This window comes from Ammodytes marinus, assembly GCF_949987685.1.
Source record: "Ammodytes marinus genome assembly, chromosome: 7".
NCBI lineage: Eukaryota > Metazoa > Chordata > Actinopteri > Uranoscopiformes > Ammodytidae > Ammodytes > Ammodytes marinus.
Genome location: NC_137211.1, coordinates 5090700 through 5108983, shown reverse-complemented (window position 1 = coordinate 5108983; position 18284 = coordinate 5090700). Strand labels below are relative to the sequence as shown.

The following is an 18284-nucleotide window of genomic DNA, read 5'->3' as shown; positions in this document are numbered from 1 at the left end:
GCCAGCCAGAGGTCATGGTAGGGTGGGGTGCACACACAGTGACTCAGAGGACTCAGCCCGTGTTGCCCTTTAAGACACTGTCCCCACTTCTATTCCCATATTGGCTGTGTTCGAAAAGCCATACTAACGTCCTACTCACACTCATTTTGACATCAGTTTGAGTATATTGTGGTTATATTATGTACGCGAGTTTGTGTAGGCGAGAAAGGCCCAGATGAGTACTTACTTCCGGGAAGATTTTGTGTATGGATCGATAGGTTACTTTTCCTACTCAACCGCCCCACTACGCATTGCATCTTTTCAAACGACACAGAAGTTTTTTTTATAAATTATTTATTGCTTCTGTATACTTTAGTGTAAACTGTCCGACGAACCTCGCATACACAATCGATCGTTTAGTAGACAGTATGTAGTATAAACATGTTGAGTATATAGGAGGGAGGACGTTAGTAGGGGCTTTTCCAACACAGCCATTGCCATATTCCCATATTCCCATGTCCCAATCCAACCTTCAGCCCCCACTATAGAGGGACAAGCCCGTGACTCACTGCACCGTGGATTCTGGGGTTGTAGGCATTTTGGGGGAGGCCCTCCTACACACACCACATGTCTCACATTAACACCAACCACAACCACAGCTGTCTGCTTTTGGGACCAGGCCTGACTACTTTGACAGCTCAATGTTGGCATCATGGTCCATATGTTGAAGAAACACACATGCTAGAGTTAGTCAGTGAATTTTCTTTTCTCCGTCAGTAGCGCTGCGGTAGAATGCAGATTATTGCGGTGTTGTGTTTTAATATGTGGGATTTAGGTCATTTATTAGTCAGAGTGTGGTTACCTTTTGATTTGTGTGTTACGGTGGCATAGTCATGCTGTGTCTGTCATTTGCTCCTATTGCTCTGATGTAGCGTAGACCATTTTACCATTTGAGTCAGTGATCTGGAGAATGCTTGTTGTCAAAATAACTTTGTCAGAATCATTTGAGAATATCCTCATGATCCGCTACCTGTGTGTGTGTGTGTGTGTGCGTGTGTGTGCGCGCGTGTGTGTGTGCGTCGAAAAAATAAATCCAGTGTTAATACATAGCCTAGGCTCTGTAAACAGGCATGTTGCTAGTCACAGTTACATTTGTTCACAAACCCGTTTACAGAGCCTAGGCTGTGTATTAACAACAAGATTTTATTTTTCAGTGCATACAAAGTGAGGACAGGTTGCGGATTGTGAGGACATATCCACTGATTTTGACAAAGTGATTTTGACAACAATTATCAATTTGTATTAATAAAAAAATTTAAATAAATATTGCGCACTTATTTTATTGTCTCTCCTCTTTCTTCTTTGTCTGTTTATCTAGGCGGTCTTCTCCTCTGTTTTCTTCTTTGCTTCGGTCCCCCTCTACCAAGGATTCCTGACCATTGGGTGAGATACAAACCTCTGCCTAGCTCTGATGACTTATCGACAGAGCATTTTTGGCTGCCATGTTTTTTCCCCTGGCATTTCCTTCTGTGTTAAAGCACTGTTGTAATGTGAGAAGTGGAAAATATGAAAGTGTGGACACCAGTGCGCTCACTGATGCAATTTCACTGCTGAATAGGACAATGGAACGTGTGAAAGTTCTCGTATATGTTATATCATCTGGAGCATTTTTGTTGTTGTCTGTCTTTAGTTACTCAACCATCTTCACCATGTTCCCTGTCTTCTCCCTGGTGTTGGACAAAGATGTGAAGTCAGAGGTCGCAATGTTGTACCCTGAATTATATAAAGATCTATTGAAGGTATTGTAATTTTTATTATTATTTATTTATTTTACATTGCAGCCAAAACATGTATAAAAAATGTACACCAATATCTTAATTTCAAAAAAATGTATTTGATGAAAAGCCCCTTGAGATGTAGCATCTCGTTGTCGAGGGTGTCCTCACAAAAACATACAGTACAAACACCATACACAAAACTAATTATTTAAGAGAAACACATACAGTACATACACAGGCTCTCACAATTCTCTCCCAAAAATAGCAACAATAACAAAACAAATAAATACATCATGTATTGTTCTCTTGTTTTCTTCCCACAGGGTCGACCGCTGTCTTTCAAAACTTTCCTAATATGGGTTTTGATAAGTATCTATCAAGGTAAGGGATAGTTGAACTCATTCAGATCCACCATTCATTTCAACAGACATAACTTTTCCATTATGCTTAGATAGAGGAGAAGCAGTCATTCAAGAGGTTGCAGTTAGATATTCCAACATTACACACAAAAAGTGACATTGTGTGGACTTTAAACAACCAAAACAATTAGTACTGCTGTTATATTAAACCCAATAAACTGAATATAGAAAAATAATATAATATAATATAAAAAATATTCTGGACTGGCTCAATGACTATGTGTTTTGTCAAATGTATACTAATTATATACAGAATGTGGTTTAAAGAATTGCTTTATTTGATGACACAAGTTATCCATTCACAAGAAGGAAAAAAAATAAGCTCATATTTTTGTTAAAAAAAAAAAAACAGGAATTATAAAAATAAATTAAAAAAGGCTCTCAAGACAATTTATTTACATTTTTACTAATCCAGAAAAATAATAATTTTATTGCTGACGATTTACAATTGCAGCTGTATAAAGCAACAATTACAATATATTTTTTTGTGTGGTTCCGAATGGGTTAAAACATTTTTTTTTGTTTTAAATGAAAATAATCAAAGTTCATTCTAACTGCCGTAGGAGGGAGATGTACTCATAATAACCTAAAACAACAACCCACAGTGCAAACATATTGTCTCATAGTCACAGCAGCAGTCATTATTTTGAAGCGTACACACACACACACACACACACACACACACACTATCTTAGGCCACATTTTTCTCTTAGTCGTTTGCAGATGTGCGAGGCATCGGATCAGACAACGTGATATAAATCAGATGTCCAATTTTAGGCAAACTGACAAAACACAGATAAAAAGAATCTCTCTCGCTCTTTTCGTGACACGTTACACCCAAAGCTGCCCACACACTTTCTTCTTCATTTTCGACAGTTTAGTTCTGTACGCCGACGTTGTTGTTCAAATAAGCCCTTAAGGTAGATTTCCCTTCATGGGCCATTTGCATTGAAAAGGTGATTACAGGAGCATTACTATAGCTACGCCCCGAAACCTTTTATCTATTTCTGTCTAAATGTGAACGCCTCATTTTAAGATTACTGTATATATTTTTTCCAAATAACAAGGTCTGTTTTCCACTACAGCTTTGTGTGTTGGTATCGCTTTAATAACTGTCTTTTTACAGTTTGTATTATCAAGGGGAGGGAATCCATCTATACAAAATATAAGTCAGTGGCAGTTTGAATATGTTAAAAATTGCTGTATTTACATAGCACCAAATCAAAACAGTTATTATTAGATATATTATTATTATACTGTATATAACAAGTTATTTCTTGGCACTTTTCATATAGAGCATGTCAAGACCGTACATTTGAATTTTCCATGTTAGCTACTAGTAAGCGACACAGTCCGCTCATTTAGACACACACACTCACAACAACCAGTATAAACATGACATTTTTATCATTTAAGGAAATGCTGTGTAGAAGGAAAAGGAGATAGATAAATTATTGATACGGACAAAATATAGAAATATATACAGTTTATGTTACTCATTAAATGAACTGATTGGAAGTTTGTTTAAAGGAAGTATGTATAAAGTATGTAAGGACGTATAAAACTTGAATTTTTTGGACTCTTCCGATTTACTGTTAAGTGCATTGACTGAAACACTTGATAAATGTCACTTTTCAATCTTGGTAAAGCTGGTCTCGCTCTCATATTGTTCCCTCTTCTAACTCTCCATGGAACTCTGTAAAGTTGACCAGTTTAAAACGTCACTTTTTTTGCATTGGCCTTTAACACAAGTTCAGCTTTTGGGTAACTTCTGTATTTTATGTATGTTGCTAATATTATCTGTTGTGTTTTTTAATACATTTTATTCTTCGACGTATTCTTTTACTATGCTTTTATTTTCTATGCACATTGTAAAGCAGTGTGTGACCCTGTCTGTAAAAAGCGCTATATAAATACATTTTACTTACTTACTTACTTACTTACTTACTTACTTACTTACTTACTTACTTACTTACTTACTTACTTACTTACTTACTTACTTACTTACTTACTTACTTACTATATTTTTCTCTATTGTAACTCCCCAGGTAGCATCATAATGTACGGAGCGTTGCTACTGTTTGAATCAGAGTTCCTCCACATCGTTGCCATCTCCTTCACCTCTCTGATCCTGACCGAGCTGCTGATGGTGGCTCTCACCATCCAGACCTGGCACTGGCTCATGATCGTAGGAGAGCTCCTCAGTTTGGCCTGTTATATCGCCTCACTGGTGTTCCTGCACGAGTTCATAGGTGTGAGACACACACACACACACACACACACACACACACACACACACACACACGAACAAACACACACACACACACACACACACACACACACACACACACACAGACGAACGAACACACACGAACACACGAACACACACACACACACACACACACACACACACACACACACACACACACTTTTTGTACTTCTTCAAATGCAAAAAATTATTTCAAAAAATTACATTATAATAAATTATAGGGGAAGGTGGGGTGATTTGTGCAACTTTTTACTCAAAGTGATTTTAAAGTGAGGCCTTGACAGTTATGTCTCCAACTCAAATATGTACATATATTTCAGGATGTTGTGCATCCCTGGCAATAAAAACTTTGGATCTGGAATAAACTGTTTAAGAAATATAGCTTTCGGAAAAAAAGTTGTCTTGTCGCACAAATCACCCCACGTAGTGGGGTGATTTGTGCGTCATTGTGTCACAATGACAAAGTCACCATCATCATCTTTCTGGCCATCTGAACTCTCATCAGTGGTGTCGTTAAGTGGAATTGAGATGTCACTCTCTTCTGAGCTACTGTAGACAATCACTTTCTTTTGGTGACCAGCGTATACAGCCATGCCACTGGCACAACTCTCAGAAATGTACTTTGCACTAGTTGCTCCGTGCTTGTGGAACCAACTGCCACCTGACAAATGTGATTCCCCTTACATTTCTGCCTTTAAATCAAGGCTCAAAACCCATATGTACACCCTGGTGTTTCCTCCCCATTAACCTCTGCACTACTTACTTACCTCTGCACTACTATCTGTGTTTATGTGGATGTATGGGCTTTACGTCTTTTATTTTGGTTATTGTTATTTTACCTTCATTGTTTACCTACTGAATGCACTATGTACAGCACTTTGGACAGTGCAAACTGTCATAAATGTGCTTTTATAAATACATTTTACTTACTTACTTACTTATAACTCACCCAGGCCCTTGCGCACAAATCACCCCATCCCCAGAATTTTGGATAATAGGCATGATGCAGCAATTTAGGGTTGACATTGTGCTAACTATATAGACTCAAAGTGTAGCATACCAAAGCACTAAAACATGTGTCAAATGTTTTCAAACGTGTCTATAATTGTTCAGACACAATAATCAAAAAACCTTGATCATGGAAATTGTACTTTGAAAGGCAAAACACAGTTTTTTGAGCTTAAATGTGCTTATATCTTATTCCTTGTGTCTCCCTTCTTTACAGGATGAGTCAAATGGATGGCTCTTCTTAAATATGTGGTCACATTTCCAATTTCTTCCACGGTTTTCTAGAAACAAGGGGTTTTGCAACTTCCAAAATGCACAAATCACCCCACCTTCCCCTATACAGCCCCGGAAAAAATTTAGAGACCAGTCTGGATTTTTCTTAAATCTTTATCTCTACATTACTTACTGATGCTCTAAATGACAATAATGTTATTGTGAATTTGGTAAAAAAGTTGTCAGTAGTATATTATAAAATCAAAATGTTCATTTTACTCAAACATATGCTTCTAAATAGAGACACTGAACAAATGGAGTGGTGTCTTAATTTTTTCCACAGCTGTATATATATGATTTTTTTATTTCATTTTGCATTTGATTAAATACAATAATTTAATAATCACAGATGAGAAACAAAATCTCTAAATAAGAGGTAATTATTTAGATTAAATATGTAAAAAGCGCTAACATTCCCCCACAGCAACCACACTGTCGATAAAGATGACAACTTTATTCATACAGCCTTTTTCAAAACAAATTTGTGTGCTTCACAAGGTCAAAAAAACAGTTCATGTGAATCAAAAATGTTATCAGAAGACTGTAGCGGCATATAGCAATGAGACAAGGAAACAAGTGCTATTGTGCATTCATTTTACTGCCGCTTAGCTGATGCTGTTGTGCTTTTTGCCGACCTTGAAATAGTACGTCAGCATTCAGCAGTGATGTGGACCTGCTCCTTCATATTATGCCTCTGGTGAACAATAAGCCGTGTTATCCTGGATACTGTGGTACTAGGAAGGCTAAAAGGTGAGGGCATTGACAAACGAATCGGGGCATACCGTAGTATCAGAGAGGAAATGCCAACTGTTCTGTTTCCTCTGCACTGCCAGGGTTCAGGGGTTTGTCACAGTGAAGGAGGGTATGGTAGAAAACACAGTGGGCACAAGAATAATATATTGTATATAGTGTTGGATAGAAACAGAATTAGTTAAAAAAAAAAAAAAAAATAGGTTTTTATTTTTTATTTATTTTTTTTTTACATGGATTACAACAACAACAACAACTCAGTTCAAATAAGGTGCCAGGTTAACAGGAAGGTATATTCCTATAAAGTTTATTAAGACAGGGTACTACAATGAGTTCCACTTCATTGTCCAAAGTATGTATCAGCATGTATCCAAATTCAGATTAACATACTAATTAAAGAAAATGAATGATTGTCATTTGAAATCATACAATTAGACTAGAAGGTTTCTATGGCTCTCACTCATTCTATAATTTTTTTTTTTAAACTTCTTCTTATTTTATCGAAGTTGGAATATTTACCTGTAATCATAAAGTAAGTTTTTCAAAGACAAGATCATTTGGCTATTGGATTTGGCTATGGGGTGTTTTGCTTGTAATACACAATAGACATTAACCGATTAGAAGTCAGAAATAGACATAGCGTTTATAGCAGAAAACGTGTGTATTGTTTTTCTTCATATTTTCTCTGCTAAAGCCTACACTTTGCCAGACTATTGGCAATTGGATTTATTTACTCAAGCTGGTAAAAAACAATAAGCCAATTTTAGTGTTGCCAGATTAAGACTGGTGACATACACAATACCCTAACCGAGAGCTTTCCAAGACTTTATTTTCAGCTTTATGTGTGGTGTGGAGTTCCATTTCCAGCCTACAATCTCCACCACTGCGGATCATGACTGGCATGCGGTCAAGTGGACACTTTTTTTGGGACACATTTTCTCCCTTTTTGAAGTCGGACTAGAATAGATTTTTTAAAGGCAAAACTTCCATTGCATGTGAAGCCGTTTACAAACTTAATTGGATATTTTTCAAAGACGTTTGGTAAGAGGTAAAGCTTTCATTAAAGGACGGATATCCTTCCAAACTCCTCATGAGATAATCGGTGATTGTAAAATTGGTCTTTAAATTGATTTATATAAATTAATATGGCATTAAAAAAGTCATACAAAGTATAAATCTAATTTGCCTTAAGCTTTATGAACACAAACAGAAGATGCAAAGATGTTTACGAGTATAACTTATACTTTCTAATGTCCAGCTAATCTGTCATATATCAGAGAAAAAAAGACGCTGCTTTCAACACCTGAACTTCGCTGAGAATCTACAAAAGTTTTTTCAGTTTTCTTCAATATCGAAGCAATCCATTAATAGTTGTCTGTTCATCCACTAGTCAGTGCATTGAAAACAGGGGCTGCTTATAGATATTATGGCAAAGTTTGAATGTAAAATGATCAAAATGTCAACAAATTAGAAAAAAAGATTAGAAAAACTGGTAACTCACGGGCCAGTACCGAGATCTCACATGACTTGATTATTAATAACATTTTGAAAATTAGAAAAAAAATATATAATTTTTACAATTATTTAACCAGACAGGTCATTAAGAACACAATCTTCTTTACATTGACGGCCTGGCACATGAAACAACAACAAGTTGTCACTCTCAAAAAATGACATATACGGGCGCTCCGGTGGCGTACTGGATAGAGCGCTTACCATATTTGCTCCGGCCTTCGTTGCAGTGGTCGCTGGTTCGAATCCGACTAGTGGACCTTTACTGCATGTCATCCCCCCTCTCTCTCTGTCTCCCCATTTAAAATCTGTACTGTCTAATAAAGCTTGAAATTGAAAAAAAAAATACATATCTACAGTGTTTGTTTCCTCCTACTCATTCTAAGCTATCCCCTCTTCCATGTATTTCAGATGTTTACTTCATCACCACGGTGTCGTTCCTGTGGAAGGTTCTGGTCATAACGCTGGTCAGCTGTCTGCCTCTCTACATCCTCAAGTATCTCCGCAGACGCTTCTCTCCTCCCAGCTACTCCAAGCTCACGTCGTAAGGCCTTCAGAGGAGCCTCACACAATAAACTACATCAGAACAGGTGTCCCAGGCTGCGCTTTCAGACCAAGCCAATCCAGCACAGATTCATATCCCCCTTTAATTTGTTCTGAAAAGTTCGACTTGAAAAAAATTAGAAAGACGGACAAATTTGTCAGTGACTTGAAAGGGAGAGTTTGTGGGTTAAAAAAAAGCAGTGTTAACTTGCTACAGGTGTGATTGATGCAAAGGCTTAATGATCATTTTGCTATGTGGAAAACAACTTCAGTGAGTCGTAGGTTAAAGCTATAGTGTGTGACTTTTTTATTTGAATTATTTTTTTATTTTAAAGCCATCCCCAAGAAGATGACACAAAGTTGATAAAGCCAGCATTTATGGAAGCATTTACAAACTGGTGTCACCCCCCCTGATACAGGCGCAGGAGCTCAAGAGGCGCCCACGAAATGTTTCAGTCGTTGATTCTACTGCTAAGAAAAAACCCTGGACGTACAGCATGCAGGTATAAAATCCATGCGCGATCACTGAAGGCTTACCTCACGTAGATGAGCCAACAGTGTTGACCTAAACAGAATTCCTTATGGGGCCAACAGAAGTTACGCACTATAGCTTTAAGAGTTAGTTGTACCTACTTTTTTATTTTCAGGTGAATTATGAGCATTGCAATGTCTTTATCAGAATGTAAATATGCAATGTGAATGCACTGGGGTATTTGGTCTGTATGCGATCAAATTAAGGCACAAAATCAGTCCAGTAAGTCATGCAGGTCTAGGTTGATTCATAATGTTAAAGATCGTCATCAAGAAAAAGTTAGTGGAAAAGTTGCTCAGTAGTGTAAATGTGTCATTTGGGGTCGGAAATTCTATTTCTCTCATTTCCATCTTAAAAAAAGTAAAACGGCTTTTATTGTCCGGCACTGAAAAATTGACGTAGCGTTCTCACTCAGGACTTGATTCACACTAAACAGTGACTTCTTAAAATGGAGTTTGAGAATTCTACGAGAAAAAAAAGAAAAAGGAAAAAAAGTTGACTGGCTAGACTTTGCATAAAACACACATCTGCAAGTTTGTGTGTGTTTGTTTTTCTCTGCGTCACCGCGATGCTACGGGCTCGGTCCGGTCCCGACACGGCGCGGAGGAGGTGGTGTTTATTTTAGCATGACCCCGTGCTGTCTGATGTTAAATCTGTCTGTGTGTGTGCCTGTGTGCGTGCATGTGTGTGTGTGTGTGTGTGTGTGTCTGTGTGCGTGCATTTGTGTGTGTGTGAGTGTGGACCCTGAGTTTGTTAGTGTTTGTGGAGCGTGGTCAAAAACAGCCACAAAAGGAGTGTTGGGTTATTTGCAGTCTAAAAACCTTTCCGCCCCGGGACAGGGCTCTCCCGAATGTGCCGCTTCTCATGTGGTCACCCAGTAAGGCCAGCTCCGGCCACGCTTTCAAACATCGCATGATGACTCACGGTAACTAACGTCGACCGAAAAAGCCATAACTGAAAATACTTCAGTGACGGGTGTGTGTTTAGCTACCCCCTTTGCCCCCCTGTCACTTTTTGTATTCATCTTGACTAATCCAGCAGGGCCTAGTAGTCACTTCTACTAACATACACAGTTCAGCTATAGCTGTGAAAGAACAATGGGATGACATAACTGGAATAATAATGTTAATATTGTCTAAGTATTACTACTGATGCACAATTAGGGCTGCAAGATTTTTTGGGATAAAAATGTGAAGCAGAATTTTTCGCCTCAAGAATTGAGATCACGATTCTTGATTCTTTAAAAACAAAAACAATAATAATTCTAAAATATAAAAAACTACAAAAAAGGTGCAGCTCTCGAATAAATTATAACAAAAACATAAAACCTAGCACCCAGTCCATTTTCGACAACCATCTACTGTAAGTATCATCATTTAGAAAAGAGACTGTATAGATATATATAAATCAAAATCATGATTTATTTTCCGATTAATCATGCAGCCCTATGCCAAATGAGAGACGAAAAAAACTGACATGGTACTTCCCTCCTCATATTTCATTTCACTACTGGTTCTATGGTGGAGATACTGTAAATAATGATTAACTTAAGGAAATAACATGGCCACACTTTTAGTCACTTCTAGTTCAAAAACAAGACACGAGTGACTGTCCAGGGTGCCATAAGTAATCATTTATCCTCTCAATTATATGTGAATTTAAAAAAATTGAATCCCATCTGAATTCAGCAAGCTTTTTGCACAGAATTTTTCTTTTGTACTACTGATTTATTATTATATTTTTATGTTTATGTAATAGAATCACAAACTATGAATGATGCTAAAAAAATGATTTGGCTTATTGTAAATAACTTGTTTTTTTCTTATTTATTAACATGTTTTATTTAATGGCGTTGATTGCACTCATTGCACTTCTGAGTAGAACAAAAAAGGGAGAATTGTGTTGGTGTTAATGTTGTGATGACGGTTAATAAATCGCATTGTTTTTCTTTTAATTTGTGGCATTTTTTTCTTCCATGTGACTGTTTTAAAAAATGTGTCTTGTCGCCAACATATCTCAGGAAAATAGCAGATGTGTTATTCTATATCTAATCAGTTTCACACCTTTAGCCTATTCGTTTATTAAGAAAATGTTTACGGAGAATGTTGAAAATATACAGTTTTAAATGATGAAAAAGTGAATTTCTCAGCCAGAAAAATCTGAATATAACCAGCCTCATCCTTTAAATTTTACAATGGACTAAAGGACTTTGGTGTAATTTATTAATGTGTTTACAAAATTGATAAACACGTAGACACAACACAATGACATAATGGCGCTTAATATAGCTTAATGACCATTTCATGAATTCTAAAAGTGGAACCAGTTCGGCTTAATGTGGCCTCAAACTAAATCAAAATAGAATAAAATGGAGAGTATTCTTCAACATGCTGTGATAAGAATGGTAAGTAAAAATACAGTCTCTGTTCTATTTTTGTCTATTTGTACTTGCCTGCAAAACAAACAATAAAACATTTTTGGGAAAAAATAAAATAAAAAATAGTAAGTAAAACAAGAAAGCAGACTTTGTTGTGCTTGAATGAACTGTAATATTTTCCCTTTTCCTAGGGGGAAGTCCTCTTAAATACATGGGAACTGAATCTGGCCTAAATCTGTCCTCCACAGTTTGCATGTAAAAACAATTATGTCTGTCCTGGTTGTGTGTCTGTTCCAAGCCCAGTCTAGTGTATTGCAGTGGCTGACGAGGTGTGAGCTACACAGGCCATGACCCACAGACAGAGGGAGCAGCCCGGGGTGTTTGGCACCGTCTCACCAGAGGAGGGAGTCCCTGACGGCTGCAGACACTGCTGTGGTCTCAAGCTTTCTTCACTCATGTCTAAGGTAAACCACCAGCTTAAACTGTGACACTGCAGGTGAATAGGGTAATGTTCATAATGAAACTTTGCCACCTGATTACTTGCATTATTATTTTATTTTTTTGCCAAGGTTTTTACAGAAAAAATATTGGATACGGACTTTTTTCATTTTTATAAATCAAAAACTACTATGTACAGGTCTTAACAATGCATTTCCAGCATGTTTTTAAGTGAAAAATGTATCTTAAATCACTTGGGACAATTAAAAACAATATGAAGAAATCCTCATGTAATAATCTTCAGAATAGTGCAAAGGATGATTATGGAAAGTTCACTTGATGTAAGTGCTTTAGAAGTTGAGATTTGTGGTTTAGAGTATTGAGAAAAAAATCTAATTTTGAGATAATGGCCGTTAAAGATGGTTGTATAAGAGAAATATACAGAAGTTAACAGGTAAGGTTTAGTCAAATGCAAATCTCAATGTACATTTTGGACCTTTCATTTATACTAGTATGGAAAAAGACATGTTGTGGAAGCAACATAGCCAAAAACTTCAAATTTGACCAGTGCTTGAGCAAACAATGTTTTTGCCTGCCTTGTCTCACCTTAAACACAAACAGGAATCAAAAAAATAATAGCATAATACAAAATAATATATACGTAACTTTTTATTAAATCACCTATAGGGGAAGGTGGGGTGATTTGTGCATTTTGGAAGTTGCAAAACCCCTTGTTTCTAGAAAACCGTGGAAGAAATTGGAAATGTGACCACATATTTAAGAAGAGCCATCCATTTGACTCATCCTGTAAAGAAGGGAGACACAAGGAATAAGATATAAGCACATTTAAGCTCAAAAAACTGTGTTTTGCCTTTCAAAGTAAAATTTCCATGATCAAGGTTTTTTGATTATTGTGTCTGAACAATTATAGACACGTTTGAAAACATTTGACACATGTTTTAGTGCTTTGGTATGCTACACTTTGAGTCTATATAGTTAGCATAATGTCAACCCTAAATTGCTGCATCATGCCTATTATCCAAAATTCTGGGGATGGGGTGATTTGTGCGCAAGGGCCTGGGTGAGTTATAAGTAAGTAAGTAAGTAAAATGTATTTATAAAAGCACATTTATGACAGTTTGCACTGTCCAAAGTGCTGTACATAGTGCATTCAGTAGGTAAACAATGAAGGTAAAATAACAATAACCAAAATAAAAGACGTAAAGCCCATACATCCACATAAACACAGATAGTAGTGCAGAGGTAAGTAAGTAGTGCAGAGGTTAATGGGGAGGAAACACCAGGGTGTACATATGGGTTTTGAGCCTTGATTTAAAGGCAGAAATGTAGGGGGAATCACATTTGTCAGGTGGCAGTTGGTTCCACAAGCACGGAGCAACTAGTGCAAAGTACATTTCTGAGAGTTGTGCCAGTGGCATGGCTGTATACGCTGGTCACCAAAAGAAAGTGATAGTCTACAGTAGCTCAGGAGAGAGTGACATCTCAATTCCACTTAACGACACCACTGATGAGAGTTCAGATGGCCAGAAAGATGATGATGGTGACTTTGTCATTGTGACACAATGACGCACAAATCACCCCACTACGTGGGGTGATTTGTGCGACAAGACAACTTTTTTTCCGAAAGCTATATTTCTTAAACAGTTTATTCCAGATCCAAAGTTTTTATTGCCAGGGATGCACAACATCCTGAAATATATGTACATATTTGAGTTGGAGACATAACTGTCAAGGCCTCACTTTAAAATCACTTTGAGTAAAAAGTTGCACAAATCACCCCACCTTCCCCTAATCATTTATAAAAGCTACAACTCGCTGGGGAAACATTTCTTCACTTTTATTTTGAAATTCCATGTTTTCAGAAGGAACCACGTTAATCATCCATGTAGGTTACAGGTTATAAAGTTGTTGAAAGCTTACATGACGTCTCTCCCAGCCCGAGCGATGGTTTGAGTTGGCCTACATTCTCAAGCCCATAAAATCTTTTCCCCCCCTTCTTTTTTTTCAACACACGCAGTCAGGCACCTCAGTAACTGCGTGTTCCAATTAAAAAAACTTCCATGTTTGTCCAAACTTTTTTTTTTCTCTCTACTTGTTCCACTGCCCTGCATGCGTAAGTTATACCATTAAAAAGAAAACCGTTTAACTTAATCAGTCCAATGAAAAAAGAAAAGTTGAAATTCCACCCCAGAGTTCCACAGAGCTTGGCCTGCTTTAAACCCTTAACATTCGTGGTCTTTCCCCTCCTCTGCTGCAGCCAGCTATGGAGAGCCCCAGATGCTCCCGGGGCCAAATCCACAATCCAATCAAACAGTCAAAGGGAATTTTGGAATTTACGTAGCCTGTGTTTTTTGTTAGTTTTTAAGTTTTGGATTTTTTAGGTCAAAAACGAAGCTCTTACGCAACATATCCAGGCTAATTATCGGGATGGTTGGTTGGTGCGTTTTTATCTTTGGCAAAATCCGAGACCTAGTTAGGAATTTCTTTCCAGTTCGGAAACATCTTACACACTGCTCCCAATGGAAAAATAGACAGACGTAGAGAGAGAGAGAGAGAGAGAGGGGTAGAGAGAGAGAGAGAGAGAGAGAGAGAGAACCGCTATTACAGTGCTAGAGAATCTACCACAGCTCGTCACAGGGTGCTGACTGGAGCAGTTGATACAAATGATACTATGGAACAATGTGGGATCCATAGCCAGCCTTTGGGCCGAGGCGAGGCCACCACATCAACACAGCCACTGGGGCCTTCGCCAGTTTCCTGCAGAGAACACTAAACTGTTAATGCTGCTGTAGTGTGGGCCTGAGGTCAGCTCTGCTTCTGTGTTAATCTAATTGGTTAAAGGCCTACTAATAAACACATTTTCAACAGTGCTGAAGTTGAATTATGCTCCTAGGATAATATGCCATGTCAAAGCTATAGTGCGTAACTTTTTCATATAAATGAATGTTGGTTATATTCAAGTCGTTTTCCAAATGAGTTGACTCAAAGTTGATTCAGCCTATCAGCTCCACAAAACTCTCTATGTATTTCTCAGTATGGCAGCATTTATGAACTGGTGTCGTCCTCCTCTATACTATAGCTTTAAATGTGTCTGCTTGACTGCTTATATGCGTTTTTTGGAGTTGTTTTGAAATAACAGAAAGCTGTTGATGGATGATTTGGAACGCCACCAAATAACGAACAAGCTGGTGCAGATGAATTGTTTACTACACACTGTTATGGTTCTGTGTAAACACTGGATTTCTTTTTGGCAATGACAAGCCCTACTCACAGAAGCAGACACACACACACACACACACACACCCTTCTTCAACACTATTTATAGCCGCGTGGGCCTGGAATGCTTTGATTTGTCTTAGCACCCATGACTGTTTAAAAGAAGATCTACAGAAGGGGATTCTCTGCCTCTCCCTGGGATCTCCTATGACAATAGTTAAAGCCGCCCCAAAAACAACTAAACGAAACCGCCGAAAACGCTTCAAGATGGACCGGATTTAAGACATTTTTGTTGGTACAAGGAGTGATTTATTAGTATTATTGTTGGGGCTGAGATTTTGTGTTATTGTAATGAATAAAAGTTGTAAAGGGAAGAGTGAGTTTTTCCACTCTTGTTTTGACTACCGACGACTGACTCATTTGCATCCATATTGTGCCGATCCCTTTCCCTGACAAATAATAAGAAACAAAAATAAACAGATTTGTAGACTGGTGCAAACATGTATTACATATATTTAGTATTTGATGAGCTTCCTTGCTACCATATCAGAAACGATATACTTATAATGAATGTAGCCCCTTTTGAGTGATTTGATTACATTTTTGATTGATTGATTGATTGATTGATTTATTCACTTTGTATACTTTTACAAATTCATGTTTTAAAAAAAAATGCATCCCTTGCTTATTTTATTTTAGCAATTTATTAATTTACTATTTCTACACTACACACTAACTGATTAGAATGAGTAAAAAAGTATGTGTATATATTTGTTCCTTGTGTGTAATACTATTTGCTCTCTGACATTGTATTGTGTATTTTTATGCATCTGACTATTGATGTGATTTTTGGTGAATAACATTTTGGAAGAAAAAAAACAATACACACATATACACAGACACATTGAAGTTATAAAATCCTGAAGGATGGACCTGGAAACCTGGACTAGACAGAGAATAAAGTGGACAAGGCAAGGGGGAGGGGTAGGGGGGGGGTGGCTGACATTGTTTCATGGGATTGTATAACTCTTGCGCTCAAAAAAGAGGAAAAATCCATGAGCTCTCAACCCCGCCACTTTTCCACTGGATTTAAGACGGGCAAATTCTTTCTACAAACATCTGAGAATTGATCAGAATCTTGTTGCGTAAGGAGGCGTTTATATTTTCCGTTTTCAGCGTGGATATACAGTTATGTATGGATGTAGTTTCCATGTTGATGGAACGTATTAGTTCATTCTTACAATTCGGAAAAAGCCGGCAAAGCTTTTTCCATGGACCTCAAGTTGTGGCAGGAAGGAAATAAGATTCCTTATTGCACAATGACATGCCAGCGCTGCACCCAGACTCAAATCCTGTCAGGAGTCAATGGCCACAAGCAGCAGCAGCAGCAGCTACAACAACTGCTTGTGTAACATTTATTGATTGTTATGAAACACCACTGAATTTTATAGTGTTGCTTCTTTATTAGAAGACAATGCTGAATTGTGTGCCAGACTTCCCTTTGAAAACAGTGTATTTTTTAAAGATGTCCCCTACAGTGCTGGTACTAAAAATCCCCCTCCACACATTTACTTTACTTGCTCCACTAAGCAGAATGAAATACATGCTGAGTTTGGCACCAGAAAGCTGTTTTCACATGTGTCTGATGGAGGGAGGAGAAAGTTCCTCTGTGCTCACTTTAAATTTTGAGTTTAGAACATGTAACACTCGAGTTGTTTCATGACGTAATCATTTTATGACATCACAAAGTATTGGTCATTTGTCATTCATGGTCCTACTTGCAAATCACACTTGTGTTGTGGAAACTTGTAACCTCCTATGTACAGTAGGGCCTACATGCAGTGAGAAAAATGAGTTTAAGGGTTAGTGGGGGACATCTTAGCAGTTGGACTTTTCTGTAATAACCTTCAGAATAGTGCTAAGAAAGAAGGATTATGGAAAGTTTAGTTGATGTAAGTGCTTTAGAAGTTGAGATTTTTCTTTCAAAGTATTGAGAAAAACGAATGTTGAAATAAAGGCTGTTAGAGATGGTTGTGTAGGAGAAACATACAGACACAAACAGACAAGGTTTAGTAAAATAAACACCTTGATGTAAATGTAGAACTTTTACTAATACTACTATTAAAAATGACATGTTATAGGAACAAAATAGTCACAATCTCAATATGTACCAGTGTTTGGAAAAAAAATATGTTTTTGCCTGCTGTTTATTGCCTTAGAAGTTGTCCCCTACTTGTGCATTTTATCTGGGATAGCCTCCCACTGCCCTCACATCTCAATGGGATAAGAGGGTAGAGAAAGTGAATGGGCACTTTACTCACAATATTATCAAGATGTAAAAAAATGTCTAATCAGTGTTAATGCCAAGTAGAAAAGCACCCCAGACCTGGCATATACACAATGACAATCCGATCAAAAGGCAAAGAAAGTCCACGCTTTCCCTTTGCCCTCTGAAAGTTTTCCATGAGACACGACACACACAATGAAGCGTTTCCATATCAAAGTTCCACTGCTCTGGGTTTTTTAAAGCTCAATCACACATGTTAGTTACACTTGGGAAAAAAAAAGTGGAACAGGGGCTCAAGACAAGGCTCCCAGCCCAGACAACTCTACCTCCAGTGAATTTGTTTTTACACTGATGGAAAAAATACTGCCATGAACTTGGAAAAAACTATTTAGAAAAAGAAAAAATATATATAGACGGAAGTGAAAGACTAGGCCGTCTGGACAGAGGCGAGCGTGTGCCGTATTCATTTACTCATTCATAATTTGAGTTTGCGTAAGAGGTTCCGTAACAGTGGAGGAATTATTTTTTTTTTACATCTGGTAGACAAAAGCCTTTGCTGGACCCAGAAGGCTACTTCTCTTGTTGGTCACTGCGGTTTTAACAGACGCATCACCGTCACCTTGTTCCTCCAACACTCTGGCACACAACGTCTCAATCCAAAACAGATCCCCTGATTACCCCCTTAAGCCACACACACACACACACACACACACACACACACACACACACACACACACACACACACACACACACACACACACACACACACACACACACACACACACACACACACATACATACACACACACACCCCTCCCCTTTCTCTCTCTGGAGTACACACATTTTCCTATGAATGGCCTTGGGTCTGACATGACTGATGTA

At 37.7% G+C, this 18284-nt stretch overlaps 1 protein-coding gene across 1 annotated transcript in view; it reads left to right on the top strand.

The window, feature by feature from the left end:
• The window catches only part of atp9a (ATPase phospholipid transporting 9A), a 45022-nt gene extending 34639 nt beyond the window's left edge, over positions 1-10383 (top strand). The window contains exons 24-28 of the mRNA XM_080031906.1: positions 1358-1422; positions 1670-1778; positions 2081-2138; positions 4225-4428; positions 8400-10383. Coding sequence (XP_079888032.1) covers positions 1358-1422; positions 1670-1778; positions 2081-2138; positions 4225-4428; positions 8400-8536 — 573 coding nt within the window. The 3' untranslated portion in view covers positions 8537-10383. The remainder of the gene's footprint in view (positions 1-1357; positions 1423-1669; positions 1779-2080; positions 2139-4224; positions 4429-8399) is intronic.
• Positions 10384-18284: the final 7901 nt, after the last annotated feature.